This window comes from Megalopta genalis, chromosome 15 (genome assembly GCF_051020955.1).
Source record: "Megalopta genalis isolate 19385.01 chromosome 15, iyMegGena1_principal, whole genome shotgun sequence".
Lineage (NCBI taxonomy): Eukaryota > Metazoa > Arthropoda > Insecta > Hymenoptera > Halictidae > Megalopta > Megalopta genalis.
This window is the reverse complement of record NC_135027.1, coordinates 748,912-766,316: the sequence shown is the minus strand read 5'-3', so window position 1 is coordinate 766,316 and position 17,405 is coordinate 748,912. Positions and strand designations below refer to the sequence as shown.

The following is a 17,405-nucleotide window of genomic DNA, read 5'->3' as shown; positions in this document are numbered from 1 at the left end:
GCAGTTGCGCGCTGCAATTATTTTCTATCATTCTGTATACAGTTCGGCGACGGCGGCAACAAGTCCTCGGAGTTGGCTGTGTCCCATATTTTTCATGCAAAAAGGTATTGTCATGGGAAGCATGAAATTAACGATTAATTCAATATATTTCGAAGCGAGAGAGATATCGAGTTCTAATAAAGAAAACGATGTTCCAGAATGTTCAAATTAAAATCTGAAATTTTTAGGTGACGCTGAGTCTAAGCAATCTTGTGTGATATTCAGGATGTCCCAAAATCATGGTATTTCCGGGGAATGAGAGGTTCCTGAGATTATTTGAAGTAACTTTCACCTCAGCGAAAATGCAATCCGCGGCTTCGTTTACGAGTTATTAACGAAAAACACTGACCAATAAGAGGCGAGCTCGCCAGCGCTCGCCGAACCAATCAGGTCTCCACCGCTCGTTGGCTCGGCCCCCTTGCGCTAGCTGACACTCGCCTCTCATTGGTCACTGTTTTTCGTTAATAACTCGTAAATGAAGCCACGGAGAAAATTTGTCTAATGGAAAAAGTTACATCGAATGACTTCAGGAACCCCTCATTTCCCGGAAGTATCATAATTTTGGGATACCCTGTGTATGTCTCCCATAGGAACTGTAATAGCAGATGGTTAAATTGTCAGCTGTTCAACTTACGAAGTAAATGGTTAAAGGGTGAAACTCAAGGGTTAAGATGACGACTTCGGAGCCTGCTATTTAGCAGGCGGATGGTTATTCTCACTGGTAGATGTAGCAGCGTGGTAGATTGGTTTCTGATGAAAGATAATGTCAAGTTCTACGACCGGATACAGCCCCAAGAAGCGAACACTTACGCGTTTGCATGAAGTTTATATAAACTAACGGCACGGGAACGGCGTTTTCCGGCGTACAAAGGCTGAGAAAGCAGCGACGCGGCCGGAATAGGGTTTTATCTGAAGCGTGCGGGAACGCGATAATGCTGGCTCGGAACGGCTCGAGTATTTTTCTTGGAAAGAATTTCGGACTCCGAGTGTATCTTGCGACAATCACTCGCGCACCAAGTACAATCCGTCGCGAAACATGGTCGAGCCGAATGCAGCAAATTCTAAGAACCAAAACCGCGTGACGGGCGTTTAACGGAGATCCAAGCGAAGCTTCGCAGCTTTGATTGGCTTAATCGGTCCAGTGCTGACCCCCCCGCCTGGCACAGAGCAATCGGGACACGAGCGACCAAGTCGGACGTAATCGATGCAAAAGCGAGCGAGTTCACGGTCAAAGTGTAACAAGATTGCGCGGCGCGGAAAATCGCGCGGAGCCGAGGCCGGCGTGAAATTTCGACGAGTGGCGGCCGCGTCGGCCGATCGGAAGCGATTCGAATGCGATTTGAATTTTGAGTACACTCGCGGATCTGCATATGCAAACAGACCGGCGTGGTGCAGCGTGCCGCCAGATACGATCGTCGCAGCCGTGCGCGCGATTCTGTACATCGTGTCGCCGTCAATCCGGAGGAAAAACTCTTTTTATCGGCGAACGACGCGTTTCCGAGACGTCGTTAACGGCCGATTCCACGTTCGTTTCCGCTCGGCAAACATTACCGCGTTAATCGTTCTTGTCCCGAAAAGTCCGCCGAATTCGAGTTATTGCTTTAATCGACTGGACCCGAAAGGATAACAGGGGCGGCGGTCGCGGGCGAGTTCGATCGGCGCCGCCGTGCCGTCGCGATGGTAATTTCGATTCGTATTCAGTCGGGGCCGATTGATCGCGAGCCTCTGATTGAAAGATTACCGGGCTTTAAAAACGCCGTGAAATTTATGCGGCCCATCGGAGATGCGCACGTGCAAGCCCGTACACTCGGGTGCACAAGGCTGATCGATCAGCGCGCCGTGCCGTGCCATGCCGCCCCGCGCCGTGACTTCGTATTCTAAAAACGTTGTTGCGTGCCTGTCCATGCTCACTGGGCGGCGCGGCGGGTGGAGAAAGGATGGCTAATGGATTGACTTTCCAAGCGGAACACGGTTTGTTCCTTGTACCCCTGTCGAGGGAAATGAGCGATGGCGTTCCGAAAGACACGCCGCCGCCACCGCCACCGCCGCCACCGCCACCGCCGCCGTTCGTCGTACCGTCATCGATCCGCGGATTTTTCTCGCGCACCTCGTGTTTCGGGGGACGATCGATCGCTGACGGATTTCGGGTAGCGAAACGAGGGTCAACTCGCCGAACATTTCATACGTCCGCGAACAAATCGGCCATCTAGCCGCTCGAAGAAAAATTGAACTTGATCGGTGTCCGCGACTCGTGTCCATGTTCTGCCTCGGCTCGACATAACTCTCGTATCGATTTGACATCATTTTTGTGGACACTCAGGAGATAATTGTGTTCCGTGGCTGATACATCCTGCGCCGGAAAGCAGAGCGTAGCTTCGACTGCTATTTCGAAGCGAATCGATTTCTACGGCGGCGAAAGTGTTCGCAGGAAAGGTGAGCGCGTGTCAGCGAAATCATTTCTGGCGAATTATTTCAACTTCAACTTCAACTTCTTTATTTTAACAGTAGATTTACGGAGCACAAAGAACAGCTGTTTTATATTAGTTTGTAAAAGTAGTAGTAAGACATTTATTCAGATTTTTAACAAGCGTTATTGGAACATTTTCCGTAAGTAAGATATAAATTGAACAAGTAACTCATAAATCTATCTTTACGATACGAAGAATCGTAAATTAAGAAATTTGTGTGTTCGACGGAATAATCGTAAATTAAAAAATTAGCGTGTTTGACGGAATAATCGTAAATTAAAAAATTAGCGTGTTCGACGGAATAATCGTAAATTAAAGAATTAGCGTGTTTGACGAAATAATCGTAAATTAAAAAATTAGCGTGTTTGACGGAATAATCGTAAATTAAAAAATTAGTGCGTTTGACGGAATAATCGCAAATTAAAAAATTAGCGTGTTCGACGGAATAATCGTAAATTAAAGAATTAGCGTGTTTGACGAAATAATCGTAAATTAAAGAATTAGCGTGTTTGACGAAATAATCGTAAATTAAAAAATTAGCGTGTTTGACGAGTTTGACAGGATTAATTTGACGGGTTCCGTAAATCTAATGTTAAGTGCGAGGGTCGCAACGTGCCCTAACACACTGACACATCATTACAAACATGCCTATTTTATTAGATGCATTTCACTTGTTATTATCAAGATAACACGTGCACAAACTATTAATTCGTAATCTCCTCGGTACTATTTACAAATGTATCGTCGCCTAACTTGCAGATGTTCCGCGGTACGTGGCTGCAGTGTTCGACGCTGCTGTTGACGCTGCTAGGGACGCGGCTGGTGTTCGTGGTCGCCCAATGTGGATCGTTCGGCCAGGACAGATTGGAAAAAGAGGACAAACAGGATAAGCTGGCGCTGTATAAAGTCACTTTAAGGACTTACTGGTCGAGGGCGCGATTTCCACGGCACTACCCGGAATGGAAGCCGCCAGCTCAGTTCGGCAAGCTGATCGGTGAGTCTTTGAACATTTATTGCTGCCGCTGACCATTCAATTTTAAGTCTTTGCGGAACAAGGCGTGGCCGTCGTTCTAACGATAATCTCTAAATTCATGTGGAAACTAGCGGAAGGAAGGATCTAGGGGAAAAGCGAGGCCTAGGAACTAGAAACTAGGATCAGAGTGCGGGTCTGTCATTTTCGAGAATTTTGATTCAGAATTTTCTCAGAATTTTCTCAATTTTCTCAGAATTTTCTCAGAATTTTTCTCAGAATGTTCTCAGAATTATTCTCAGAATATTCTCAGAATTTTTCTCAGAATGTTCTCAGAATTTTCTCAGAATTTTTCTCAGAATGAGAAGACACGGAAATGAGGGAAACCTGCGTGAAAACCAGGACTGAGAAATATCGGAATCCGATCTCTGCGATCAGGAAACAGGACCTTCTTTCGGTTCGTGTTTATTGGGCTGAATCATAATTAGGCGACGTAGGAGAATAAGCGAAAACGAGACGAGGTCGGAGAACTAATTACGAGGCGAATGAAAATTCGCGAATGTCAATTCGCCGGAAGCCCGGGAAAAATCGAAGGCGGCGAATTCTCAGGGAAATTCCGCGAACCTGATCGCGCTGCGATCAACGCCGCTTATTTCTGAAGCGTCGCGCCGCGGGCGTGCACCGAGCAACGTCAGCTCGCCGGAACACGCCATTTCCTCGGTTTGTTCTCTTCGACCTCCTTTCCCAGTCCGCGCGAGAAACGATAATTGGAGAAGTTGGAAATTATCGGACGTCGACGGGAGAGCACGGTGTGTCGTTGCGACTCGCGTCTGCGATGATTGAGGTCTCTTCCGGGGTGCCAACCAGACCGATATATACCCGCTGGAAGGAATAAGACTCTCCTTCTCCGAGCCGCGCATTCTTCGACCGTGGATTCTCCGCGATTGAATGTACCTCGGGGGAGAGGTCTCGCGGCCGGAATTCTTCGGTTCCTTCGACAGAATTTTCGCGAACATATCATCGACGGTCCGCGGCACATTCTGGCCGACTGTCGGGTCTCGTTCGACCTTTTATCGCCGCACATTGTACATCGTTCCGGCGCTAAACGGCCGCAGTAAAAATTACTGCCGCGAGAAATGTTTCACCGCAACGCCGCGCGCCGCGAGGAGAAAAGTTGAAACGAAAGTAACGCGTCGTGAAAATCAGCGAAGTTAACCGGTACCGCAGTTTTTATTCCTTTTGTCCGGCGGCCTGTCGATACCGGCACTTGGGCTTTAGTGCCATCGGCTTCGAATTCACCGTAGATTTCCTCGGTCTCTATTAACCAGTTAGCTGTTACGACCTCTTTGAAAAGTGCGCACGTACAATTTGTACGTACTGACTCAGAAAATACATACAACTTTTTTAGTAGCAATTATTTTTATTATTCTATTTGTTCGTTTCGTTTCATCCCGGTCTTCAAACATTCAAATCGTCTTAACATTTACGAATGTATCTCAGTTCTCGTTAAAATTGCAATTTAAACAGAGCAGTTTTTCCCTTATCACGAGTATACCCGTTAAAAAACGGCTCGAACTGGGTAAAAATGCCCGGTATTTCACCAACACGGCATTTCAATTTCTGCCGCGATCGGTAAAGATGATTCGAGCGGGTGCTCTGTTCGCGGTGAGCACCGAAAAATCGCGTATTCCGCCGAATTTCATCGGCGAGTATCGATGGAAGGGTCGCAATCTAGAGAATCTCGCCGCGCGGAGGGAGGATGAAAAATTCTCGCGACGGTGTGCCGAATGATTCCACGTCGAAAATCGCGATCGGCAAGAAATCCTCGTGGAGAAGCAGCGACAATTTTCCCGCAGGAGCGGAGCTCCATAAACGAGAGAAATATTTTAGACAGGTAATAGTTGCGGAGAGGAGTGGGGAGGCAGAAGGGAACAGGTGTCGCGGGTCCCTGACGGTCTATAAATTTCTCCGGCGCCTCGTAACTCTCGGCAGTTTCGCGTTCTCGATTCGTGCCTGTGGCCAGGATCGTTGCCTCCCGATGTCTGGGAATCGAGAGTCGAATAAATCCGGCCCGACAGCGGCCGGAACATTGCCGCGGCCTGTGTGCGTTGGTCGAGCGTTGGTGTTCCCTCGGCCCGCGCCACCGCGGCGAAGCCGTCAAATTCGAATTAGAAAGGCACGCGTCCGCCGAAATTGAATTTCGGTTTAAAGACCGTGCCCGTTCCCGCATTCCCGGAGCAAAATCAAGGGCCCTGAGAGAGAGAGAGAGAGAGAGAGAGAGAGAGAGAGAGAGAGAGGTGGCGCACGGCTAGGGGTCGCGCCGAAGAACACGGAAAAGAGGGAAATGCGGGGAATGCGGACGCCCGGCATTTCCAGCGTCGACGGCATTTTGTTTTACGCCGGGTCGTCCCGGCACCCTCCGGCTGAATTCGTGAATCGTTAACCGTGTCCCCGTCGTCTCGCGGCCGCCGCCCGCGGATTCCACGCGGAGTAAGAAGCTTTAATCCTGCGGATTCTCCGAGCGTCGTTTCCCGCCGCGAGCACGGCAAATGAAGCGTGTTGCAGGAATCCGATCGATTCCGCGAGGATTCCGCGACTCACGCCGAGGGTAACCGTCTCGGGAAACGCAGCGGGAATTTAGGAGATCGTTGAAACATCGGTGAAAGTGTAGCCGAACCTCCGACGTAAAAATCTGTTGTAGTTAAAAAATGTCGACTTTAGTTATTTATTTATTTATTTATTTATATGGGTTATTTATATATTTATTATTAATCTGTAATATACATATATAAATTATTTTAAAATGTTTTTATTTTATTTATATGTATATTATTTACAATAAAGGAAAGAACTGATATTAATGCAGACTTAACACTAGATTTACGGAACCCGTCGAAATGGCGGGTCATTAATTTTTTAATTTATGATTATTCATATCGTAAAGATACATTACGGCAAATGTTACAATAGCACTTGTTAAAAATCAGGATAAATGTCTCATTGTTATTTTTATAAGCTAATGTAAAACAGCTGTCTTTTGTGCTCCGTAAATCTAGTGTTAATACAGAATCATCGAGTCAGCAGTTAGGTGAACAGTTTATGGTTCTTTCGAATCTTACTGCAAATGTGTCTATTTTCTCGCTGTCGTCATTAAAAAGTTGTCGTCCCGTAAAAAGAAGGGTCAATCGCGCTAGATCTCGACGAGTAGAACGACGTTCTGAAGGGCGCTGCTGACCCAGCAATTCGAGGAGGAGCGTCGAGGTCCATAACGTCCTCTCGAAGTTAAAATTATTGACGGATCCAAGGACGCCAGAAAGCTTTTAATCATTATTCGTCCGGATTCAACGTCGTCCGTGCACCTTCGAGAGACGTGTCCGGCGACGAACGTCCTTAACCACCGAACTCTCGCGGTCACGCCTTCCCAGGATTCCCGCGGCGTAACGAACAGTTTACCAGCACAATTTCCAGACGTAGAACGCGGCGGCTAGATAACGTCTGTTCCTAAAAGCCGTCTGATGGACGAGGGTGCGCTTACCGGGCGGAACACGCCGCGCAGGGTGCCTCGGAATCGCGACAACCCCCTTGATCGCGCGGACCATCGAACGATCGCGTCGATTTCTTAATTCACGTTCGACAATCGAGCGCCGGCAGGTCGACGCCGAAGCTTGAATTTTCAATTCCAGCCCGTCGAGTATATGTATATTCCCCGCTTGCCATGGCGTGCTCCATTTCCAGAACACCCCCGGCACTCCTGTATCGCCACTCGACCCCTCATCGAGCGTTTCCATGAGGGCGCATTTCCGCCACCTTGGACCCTGGCACAATTAAGAGAAAACTCTCCGGTGGAAGAAGTCGGAAATGGGTCGCAGTCGCGGGTGGTTGGCGGAGCCGGAGTGTAGCAGGCGATAAACATCGAAGCAGTTTAGCAAGGTGTGCGAGGGGGGGAGGGAGCAGCAGCAGGGAAACGTAATCGAAAATCCTTTACGGCGATTCGTCGCGCGACTCGGCGTTGCAATCGACGGGGGTAGTTTTTCTAGCGACGTTCTCTTTTTCGCCGGGATGGCCTGCATTCCGCAGGGTATCCCGAGGAGGAGGGGGATGAAGAAGGAAGGAAGGCTTCCTGGGATACATCCTGCGTGTACAGCCGGACGAGCACGTACGTTCGCTAACGGCCAACTAATGGAATGGAATTCGCGTCCAGAACGTCGGTTCCATCTCCCGACCTCCGTATCCGCTCCTCGAAACCCCCGGCTTCACCCCCGACCAACGCCGTACCCTCGGAGGAACCGTAAAATCGGCACCGACGCGCGTTGTTTTCCTTCTGCAATCCGGGCAAGTTCGCCAGACTTAATTCGATTCTTCCTCGCCCCCTTTTTTCTCGCCGGAGCCCTTCTGTTCGTTTTATCGACTCGCCCTCCACCCCCCCCCCCAACGCCACGAACAACCCCCTCCAGCCTGTTCCGTCCGAGCGGGGCCGCGCGCGTTCCCTCTCGTCGCCCTTCCGACGATTTTTATCCTTTTTTATTTCCTTCGCGTTTTTCTCGTTGGCCGTGCACTCGACCTCGCCGACGGCCTCTCTCCGCTCGAGTCCGCGCGCTTCCAGCGAGCGTAAGAGCGTTAGCGCGTGCCTCTAATGCCATCGGGCGCCGGCCGGAAGTATCGACGGTCACGTACGCTGCACGCTCATTTCTATGTTCTTCTTTCGCGCTGTTTCTACTCTTTTCCGTGTGCAAATGTTCCGTCGGTTTCACGCCGCGATATCGCGATATCGCGACGCGAGGGGTCAGATTTTGCATCGTCGAGATCTCGCTCGGTTCCCGTTTTCCGGAATTCCGGCCGGTGCCGGAATTACCGGTCGCGTTGCAGTATTAATGGAACGATTTTGTTATTTCGACCCGTTTTGGGGCCGAACGTCGTCGCTTTGTCGAAAACGTGTCGGGGCTTTGCGGCTGATTTCAAAAGTTGCTGTTATGTAATTCGATTATGCGTGGCACAAAAGATCGGGATCTATTGTTCGATGTTCCCGTTGTTTTAGACTTCGATACACGCTCGCCGCGCTCTCTATACGGACTAATTTAATCGCCTAAAACGATTGTTTCTCGGCTCGAACCGTTCCGCGGCGCTTTTAATTTGTTCAATAATTCCTTTGATTGGTTCGAACGTTTCGCTCTTATTTATTGCAGCAAAATTGTCGTGGCGAATCGTATATCATATTATACTGTATCGCTCAATTTGCTCGTATTTTTTGTGCACAATGTAGCAAAGGGTCTTTCCGGTTGACATCAATAAGCTATTGTTAAATAGAAATAGATTATTACTGATTTTATTATTTATTTATTACTGTTAAAGAGAAATAGATTATTACCATTTTTATTATTTATCATTACTATTAAATAGAAATAGATCATTACTACTTTTGTTATTTATTATTACTATTAAATAGAAATAGATTATTACTACTTTTATTATTTATTATTACTATTAAATAGAACTAGATTATTACTATTTTTATTAGCTATTATTACTACTTATTATTACTATTTATAGTTCTCCGAGGAAAATATCTTTGATTCCTGCTCCGCAAAGCTTCAAAAAATGAACGTAACAAATATACACATTTATTTCTGTTGCCAGCAGTCTTCACAGTCTTAAAATACGAGCAAAATAGCACCGAAAGAATTTCGATTTCGCAAATGTCCTCGCGAACGCTCAATCAGATCGAAGAGCTTCGCGCACGGAGGTCGAATGATACAGTTTCCCCGTTGCATTTAGGGCAGCTCGAAGGTTCGTGGCCTAACACACGATCGATTCCCGGCGAAAGTACATCCTTGCATTCGGTCGCGAGGTCTAAGATTTACGATTCCTTGTCGGAGAGAAGCGCCGGTAAAATCTCGGAAAATCGAGCACGGGCTCGCTAATGTCGCTCGGCGTTTTCCCGAGGGAACGGTGCGGTCCCGCTTATTTCCCGAAGCGTCGAGAAAGGGTTCATCGCATATTCAGCCGAGCGCGAGCGAGCGACCGGGCGCGCGCCCGGTCGTCGAGGTCGACGAAATGTGTTTGTCCGCCGCGCGCGCGAGAGGGGCCAGACTACGGGGAAGATAGGAGAGGGAGAGAGGAGGGAGAGAGAAGAGAGAGAAGGAGAGAGAGAGAGAAAAGAGAGACTCTCGCGCGAAGCAGGTTGAAAGCGGGAGGTAAGGAAGACGGAGAGCAGAGGAGCCGGACGGACGACGCTGCGTGCCGCGGCGACGTCGCCGAGGAAGAAGAACGCTTTGCGCCGGAGAGTTTTCTCTTCTACGGACGCTCCAAGGGCCGTTTCTAATTATTCTTCTCTCGAGACACCCGCAGCGCGCACGGTGTTCTCGTTATTTTTTTTATTTATAGCCGCGGAGCGACGGTTTCGAGCTGCGAGAAGCGGAAGGACGGAGACTGCTGCGCGGGAACGAGTCGAGCGAGCTAGAAACCGGGATGGAGAGAGAAACGAAGAGAGAGAGAGAGAGAGAGAGAGGGAAGAAGAGAGACGGTTCGAGGCGGGAGACGGCGAAGGAGAGACGGAGAGAGACTCTTGGGGTGTGCCCGAGAGCGAAGGGGGCGTAGGTAAAGAGGAGAGGTATTTTTAGCTCGAACCGAGAGAGTCGGGGCTCCTCTCGTTTTGCTCCCATTTCTCTCTCCTTTCCCGTATATACCAGCTGCGCTCGAATCGACGATGAAAAGCAACAGAGAGAGAGAAGAATCGGGAAAAAATGATGCACTTTGCGCCGCGTTTCGCCGCCCCGTCGCATTCGCCTAGCCTCGCCTCGCCTCGCCTCGGCCCGCCGCCTAGAATTTCTGCCGCATAATCGTGCATCTGCCTCCCGGCCCGATAGGAAATATGCTCCGCCAGACGATTTTCTCATTTTACCCTATCAAAGAGGCGAGGCGAGGCGACGCGACGCCCGCCAAGATTAGAAGACTCGCGCCGGGTCGCCCCGTGTTATTTTTCGGTTGTCTTGCCGATGGCTGTCCCGCTCCGCTGACGGCGAGAGCCCCGCGACGAGAACCGGAAGCTCTAAACGGGCGACAAGTGGCGTGGGCAGATTAAAGAACGATGGGCAATATTTAGTCGACGAGATTCCAGACCTCTTCCTGTTTGCTCAACTGCGGCGACAGTCGTCTTACCCCGTGCCGTTCCTCGGATTTATGGGGCCAACGGGCGCTGTACATACTTACACATTGTCTAGGAACATGCGGCTGCATACGAAGCGCGGCGATACCCGCGAACTCCTCTAAATTATCGGCAGATCGTTTTTGTCTGTGTCTATTAGAATAGACCGCGAGTCCGGAAGCGTTGCACTCGACGACGCGGATGCGATCGAGCGTCGGAAATTCGGCATCGTTCGAGCCGAAGGTGCGCTCTTTAGGGTGCGCCTAGAGACCTAGAAACTCATCAGTGCTGGCGGGTTGCCCTGTTTCGGGGATAACCTCGACTTCCAATTAAATGAAACCATTCGCGGCTTCTCTCTCGTTCGAATCTTGGAACGAATCGCATTGAATCCGTGGACGTGAAGAGGCTCTTGGTCTCCTTGTCCCAGAAGATGTTATTCTTCAGGAGTCCCGTTCGCGAGCAACGCGAAAGAGAGGAGCGATTCCGCGAGTGTTGCTCACGCGCCGCGGAATTTCCAAAGGCCTGAAGCTGCGGCCGGAGATGAAGAGGGGCCCTCTCGTCGCGTATTCTTCGTTCTTCATTCCTTTCGGTCCTCTTGTATCCTTATTACGGCTTGTTCGCCGTGCGTGCGACGCACCGCGGATAAAAAGGTTCCCCCGACGGTTTTTCAGCCGAGGCACGAGGCTCGCGCGCGCGTTTATTAGCTCCGCTGGTTAATTAAACCGAGACGTTGAAAGTCCTTGGAATTGAAATTCCAGGTAATATGAATAGCAGCCGGAATATGAGCGTTCTCGTCTCTCCCGGTCTCTCTCTCTCTCTCTCTTTCTCTTTCTGTTTCACTTGATGCGTCGTCGTCGTCGTCGGCGGCGGCTGCTCTCAAAGCGGTACATCTTCGCGCGGCATCTCGCTGTTTCGTAATTGCGAGCAGCTTGTTCTTCCCCCGTCCTCGACTCGCGGCTAACAAGGATGATTCCTTTAATTGAGCAATCAGACGGACATCGATTTCGCCGGTGAAACGGCACAGTTTTTGCGTCCCCGGGGGTCCAGGGGAGAATTTACTTGGAAGCACGGGAACGGGTTACCGGCTACGGGACGTTCGGCGAAATTTATACGTTGGACGGTGATCTAGGGAGAAGGGATTTCGAGGATTATGCGCTTTCTTTGCCGGGGATCCGGCTAGATTAAAATCGAGCAGAACCTTCGGCGAATTTTCTCGAGACCCGCTTTAATGCTCGTATTAGTTTCTCGACGAATTTTCTTTCCGCCGAGATGCTATCTCTGATCGCAATTTCGCGACAACGCTGAGTTTCAAGGAATTGTTCGCGCTATTTTAACGGTTTGTAAAACGTGGACTCGCAACCAGAATTCTAGCTGCCGGAACGCGACGGGTTCGAGCACGGCAGTTTTCTCCGGCGCGAATTGTTTCGTCGCCGATTTTTATGGAGCGTTTATTTTTCTGATTTTTCTGTCTTCCGTTTTTCCGTCTCGGTACAATCGTTTCCCTCTGAAAGGATTTTAAATTATCGCAGAATGCCGCGCAGCCGGGACGACGAACGGCCGAGCAAAACGCTTCAATATTTTTAGCCCGACAATAAGGGCCCCATCTGGTTTCTTCCATCCGTCATTACGAGTCTCCGCGAATGTCGGACGCATTAAGCCCCACTTTTCTTGCGATCGCCGCGCGATTCATCTTTCCAGAGCATCTCTCGATCCACGTCATTTGCGTCATGGCCGTTTTTCCGATCGCGATGTACCATTTCCCGTTCCTCCGCCCGTCACGGAAATAATAACGAGGCGGCATGCTCGTTGTGTTTACTCGACCCTCGGAAATTGTTCGCGTCGCGGTGACAGAATTCTACGAATCCACGCCCGCACTTCATTCGAATTCAATACTGTCGTCGTTCTACTTTTAGATCGAGCAATCTTCTTCGGTCGTACAACTTTTTCCTCGGAGGCGCAAATTTTTGCCCCAGGCTCTGCAATTATTTTACGGGCTCCACAATTTCTTTTCTAGGCTCTAGAGTTTTTTACAAAGCTCTACATTTGTTTTCAAGGTTCTACAATTTTTTTTTCTAGGTTCTATAATTTCGTTTCTAGGCTCTAGAATTTCTTCTCTAGGCTCTAGAATTTTTTTCTAGGTTCTAAAATTTCTTTTCTAGGCTCTAGAATTTTTTTCTAGACTCTAGAATTTTTTTCTAGGCATCTATATTTATTTTCTAGGCTCTACAATTTCTTCCTAGGCTCTAGAACTTTTTCCTAAGCTCTATAATTTCTTTTCTGGGCTCTAAATTTTTTTCCTATCACTACATTTATTTTTTAGGTTCTACAATTTCTTTCTAGGCTCTAGAATTTTTCTTAGGCTCTATAATTTCTTTTCTAGACTCTAAATTTTTTTCCTATCACTACATTTACTTTTTAGGTTCTACAATTTCTTTCTAGGCTCTAGAATTTTTCTTAGGCTCTGTAATCTCTTTTCTAGGCTCTAAAATATTTTTCTAGGCTCTACATTTATTTTCTAGGCTCTAGAATTTTTTCCTAGACTTTTGAATTTTTTCCTAGGCCCTGGAATCTTTTTCTAGACTCCACAATATTTTTCTGCAGATTCCACAATTTTTCCTAAGTTCTACAAATTTTTCTGAAGCAGCACGATAGCTGTGCAACAGTGTTTGAATCCTATAATTTTATCTCGAGCCGAGAATTACATAAATCAGCATCTGCCCTAGATCTTCGCGATCACCAAACGTTGTTTTCCATCGCGCATCCGTTCCGTCTCTTCCTAAGAATGCATGTCGCGCAAATGGAAACGGAAACTTGTTTACACGCTCGCGTGGCACCACGGTTTCCGTTATCGATTCGGTTTGACGGCCAGCGAATGCATCCGGGACAATATACTGATGAGACCCGCGAACAATTTCGCGGCGGCGTGGAATGGCCAGGTCGCCGGAAACGATTCCGAACTGGAACCCCGTTATTTTTCTAGCTGCATCGCTGCGGTGCGCCCCGACGAGAAAAAAAGAAATTGTTCGCTTCTATTTAGAGAATAAACAGCGGGATCGAGAAATAGGTATTCAACGGTCCGGGGGCGCTGTTGTCGACCACCGGTTAAGTGTTTATCATGTATCCTCTTGATTTTCCGTTTCCACCGTTTCTTTCAGCGACTGGTTTGCTTCTGTGTACGCGCGACACGGTCGATCGAACCTTTCGATAGATTATTGGCTGCATCGTGAACGGTTTTCCACGGTTTTATTAGGTCTCGCTTTTTAGCAATAATTGCACCGCCTTTATTGCCGACGAGAAATCGACGAAAAAAGTTTTCATCTCATTCTGAAGCACTCGGGGCAAGTGTGTCAATTACCGTGTTCGCTAAACCCACGTCGGAAGTTTTCGAAACAACAGGTAAATTTGTTTCGATCATCGAATTAATTTTTGCTTCGGAAAGCATCGTTTTTTTGTATTTATTGCATCTTTGTTCGTTAAGCTTTTCAACAAGACCGAGTCAAAGAACGCATGAAAGCATTATTAGGAATTGAAAATATTTAAGAAATTAAGTTTCTGATTCGGTTCTGAAAATTACACAGATCCAATTTTATCGAACAAATTTCGATGTCTGTAATTTAACAATGTTTTCTTAATTTAACTTCTGAAATACAAGCAAAATTATTTTAAGAGCACAGTGATTGACGCACTTGTTCTATGTCGTGCCCTAAAAATCTGCAAGCAAACACAGCCGCGATCTCTGAAAAATTTATCTCGTCTGACCAGGACGACTGATTCTACTCACGGCAACGCCCTGCAGCGTCGCAAACAAATCATCGCGCGTAGATCCACGGCTTTCTCGCGTTTCCACCGGCTTCCCTTGTAATTCCAGATTCCGCGGAAACGGCGGATCGGATCGCGGGGCCTAATTTTCCCACCGATCCTCGTTTGTTCTAAAATTAGCGCTGCGTTCCGCGGCAGCGACACCTCCGTCGCGCTGCGCGGAAACAAAACCGTAGCGTCGAGCTCGCGGAGCGTTCTCTGTGATTATCGCGAGCAGGAAGCTCGGCCGAGATAAGCCGCAAAGGAGGCTCGACGAAAGAGGGACAGACAGACACAAATACACAGAGAGCGACCGGGGGCTGGCCGAGGGGGAAGAATACGACGGAAAGCTTTTTCTGTAGCAGATGTACCGCTCGCGTCTGAAAACCATCCGCCCCCTTTCTAGCGCCGAGGCTTTTGTTGATTTAATAAACGCAAGCCCTCAAGCTCACCGCTTCGACTCTACGCATTGTCGTGCCCGACCCGTTCCATCCTTTCTCTCCCCGTCTTGTTTACCCTCTTTCATTCGGCCGGCGCGGCGCGGCGGCTCGCTTTCCTCTTCCGTCCAATTTATTTACTTCGCCGCGCCCTCTCGTCCGTGTCGCATTTTTTTCCGTCGTCTCTGTTTGCGGCTAACTCCGCCGGGGTCCCGTCCTGAATTTCGTTTCCGCTCTCGCGCGCGTGTCCTGCGGCCCCTTCTCGCCCCCGGTTTAATTGTCCGCGAACGTTGATCAGACCGGGATCCGATAAAACCGGCTACCAAGCGCGTTTCACCCGGCTCGCGGACCCGACGCAATAACCTCAGAATCGAAGATGCACGATAGCGGATCGCCTAACCTTTCCCGATAACAGACCCCTCCGACAATGGTCGGGGATGCTTACCGAGGTAACGGCGCCTAATATACGAGCCATTTTCTTTTTTAACCCTTAGCACTCCGAACTATTCTGGACGTTGGCTACCAGCTACTCAGCGCCACTTTTCAGCAGAAACGAGCATTTACAGACCCTCGTATTGTTTAGTATGGTTTTGGAATTAACTAACATATTATAATGATATTGGACTTATATGAATTGGCTGAAATCGAGAAATTTGCAAAAAAATCAATATTTTATTTTTTATAATTTTGCTATTGCTTGTTTTATAATTTTGTTTTGTTGTTGTAATCGCTATCTATGCGAACTCTTTCTCTCGCCGCCTTGTTGCTTGGACGATATCACTATCACTGCTATCAAAACGATAGACTAACTGTAGAAGAAAACCTTCTACAGTTAGTCTTTCTAACATATCTGTATAAACGTCTATCTGGAGCTCATCTTCGCTACTACTTGTGTCATGAGACTCATTCGTGTTTGAACGTTTTGCCATTGTTCTAATAAAAGATGTGAATAAATACATAGGTTGAAAATTTCTAATTGTTATTACTAACTCACAAGATAATATTTACCAAAAAAAACTTTTACCAAACAATTTATTTACCAAGAGAAGAATCACTTTTCCGATTTTCTCACTCGTTAGATCTATCTATACCGCCCGACGCTTCAAACCAGACTGAGTTCAGCTTTGAAAATCTTTTCCTCCAGATTTTATTTTTATAAATCTCACTATACAGTGCGTTCTATGTTCGCATACCGATCTTTCTTCTACGAACTTGCCTTATCGCTCTTTTCAAGTGGCGCCTTTGAAGTGCTCGGACCGTCGTGAGCACGCCTCTCACGTTCTCGTCAAATGACATTTCTTGTATATTTCTTATCCTTCTTGACATTTCTTGTATATATCTTAGTAATTTTACTATATTTTGATTTGATTTCTTGTGCCATTTCAAGAGAAAACTTCAGGGAAACATGCATGTCTCAAAAAGTTGCGCTGAAATAACTCAATTCCCCGTAATCGCTAATAAACTTTAATGTCCCACGAGAGGGGACAGCGGAGTGCAAAGGGTTAAATCATGATCTCGTTGCTCGTATTAGAAGACACTGTCCTACGGTTCTATTTTTAGCGATTTTCCGAAGCAGATTTGCCCAGTTTCGACCTGTTTCTACTTCGCTGGCGGGAGGGAGGGATATAAAGAATGCAGGCGATGCGTGTACCTTCGACGGTATCTCTTTTCTCGGACGGTTGTCTTCGGGCTGTTCGGAAAGCCCGGGGTCTGGATAGTATAATTAGACGCGATAAGGAGGCGACGCTAACAGAAATACGTAATTAAGTTGGAAAGGGGGCGAGCTCGAATCAACACGTCCCCGAGGAGACAGCGAAGAGACTGGAAGGAGCTTGCCGAGTTTTCCTGTCGGTGTTTCAGGGAATTCGTAATTTCGTAGATTCCTCGTCGGCGTATTTTCCCCTTCTTCTCGCTCTGTTCCACATCGGCCGCGGAAAATCTGAATCAGTTTGCGAATTTCCGCGCGCGCCTTCCGCTCGAAGTTCAAAGGTCCCCGAGCAACCGGTGTCAAGCGCTAATTTCCTGTGAAATTATTCAAATATCTTCCTCCGGCCGATCATTCGCTCCCCTTTCGTTTGTAGTATCCGTCATTCCTCTCTCTCTCTCTCTCTCTCTCTCTCTTGTTCTCTGTCTTTCTCTCTTCTTCCCTCTCTCTCCGTTTCTCGTTCTCTTATTGCGTTCCGCGAAAGAGCTTTCTTTCGATGGCCGACCGAACGGGGAAATGAAAACATTCGCGATTTGTTTGCTCTCCGGAAGATTGAACACGGCGATCGCTCGTAACGAAAGTCACGCCGCGAACGACGATTTAACGCGACGCAGATAGAATTCCGTGCCGTCGATTAGCCGGGTTATCTGTCGTCCGGTCGGATCGCTATTGGCGTTTGATTCGCTCGTATCGCGGAGGCCGGGCGCCCCGTTTAAAAACCTTTTTTTCCCTCCGGCGGCCACCAAAGCCGGCCGGGAGTTCGCGCGCGCGCGCCTCTACCACCGCAACAGAAAGTAATTTGCGAGAGAGGAATAAAAATTACGTTTCAATGGTCGCGTGACGTTGC

At 48.2% G+C, this 17,405-nt stretch overlaps 1 protein-coding gene across 1 annotated transcript in view; it reads left to right on the top strand.

The window, feature by feature from the left end:
• The window catches only part of LOC117229074 (spondin-1), a 298,471-nt gene that overhangs the window by 17,906 nt on the left and 263,160 nt on the right, over positions 1 to 17,405 (top strand). The window contains exon 2 of the mRNA XM_033485213.2: positions 3,267 to 3,501. Within this exon, the coding sequence (XP_033341104.1) occupies positions 3,267 to 3,501 (235 nt within the window). The remainder of the gene's footprint in view (positions 1 to 3,266; positions 3,502 to 17,405) is intronic.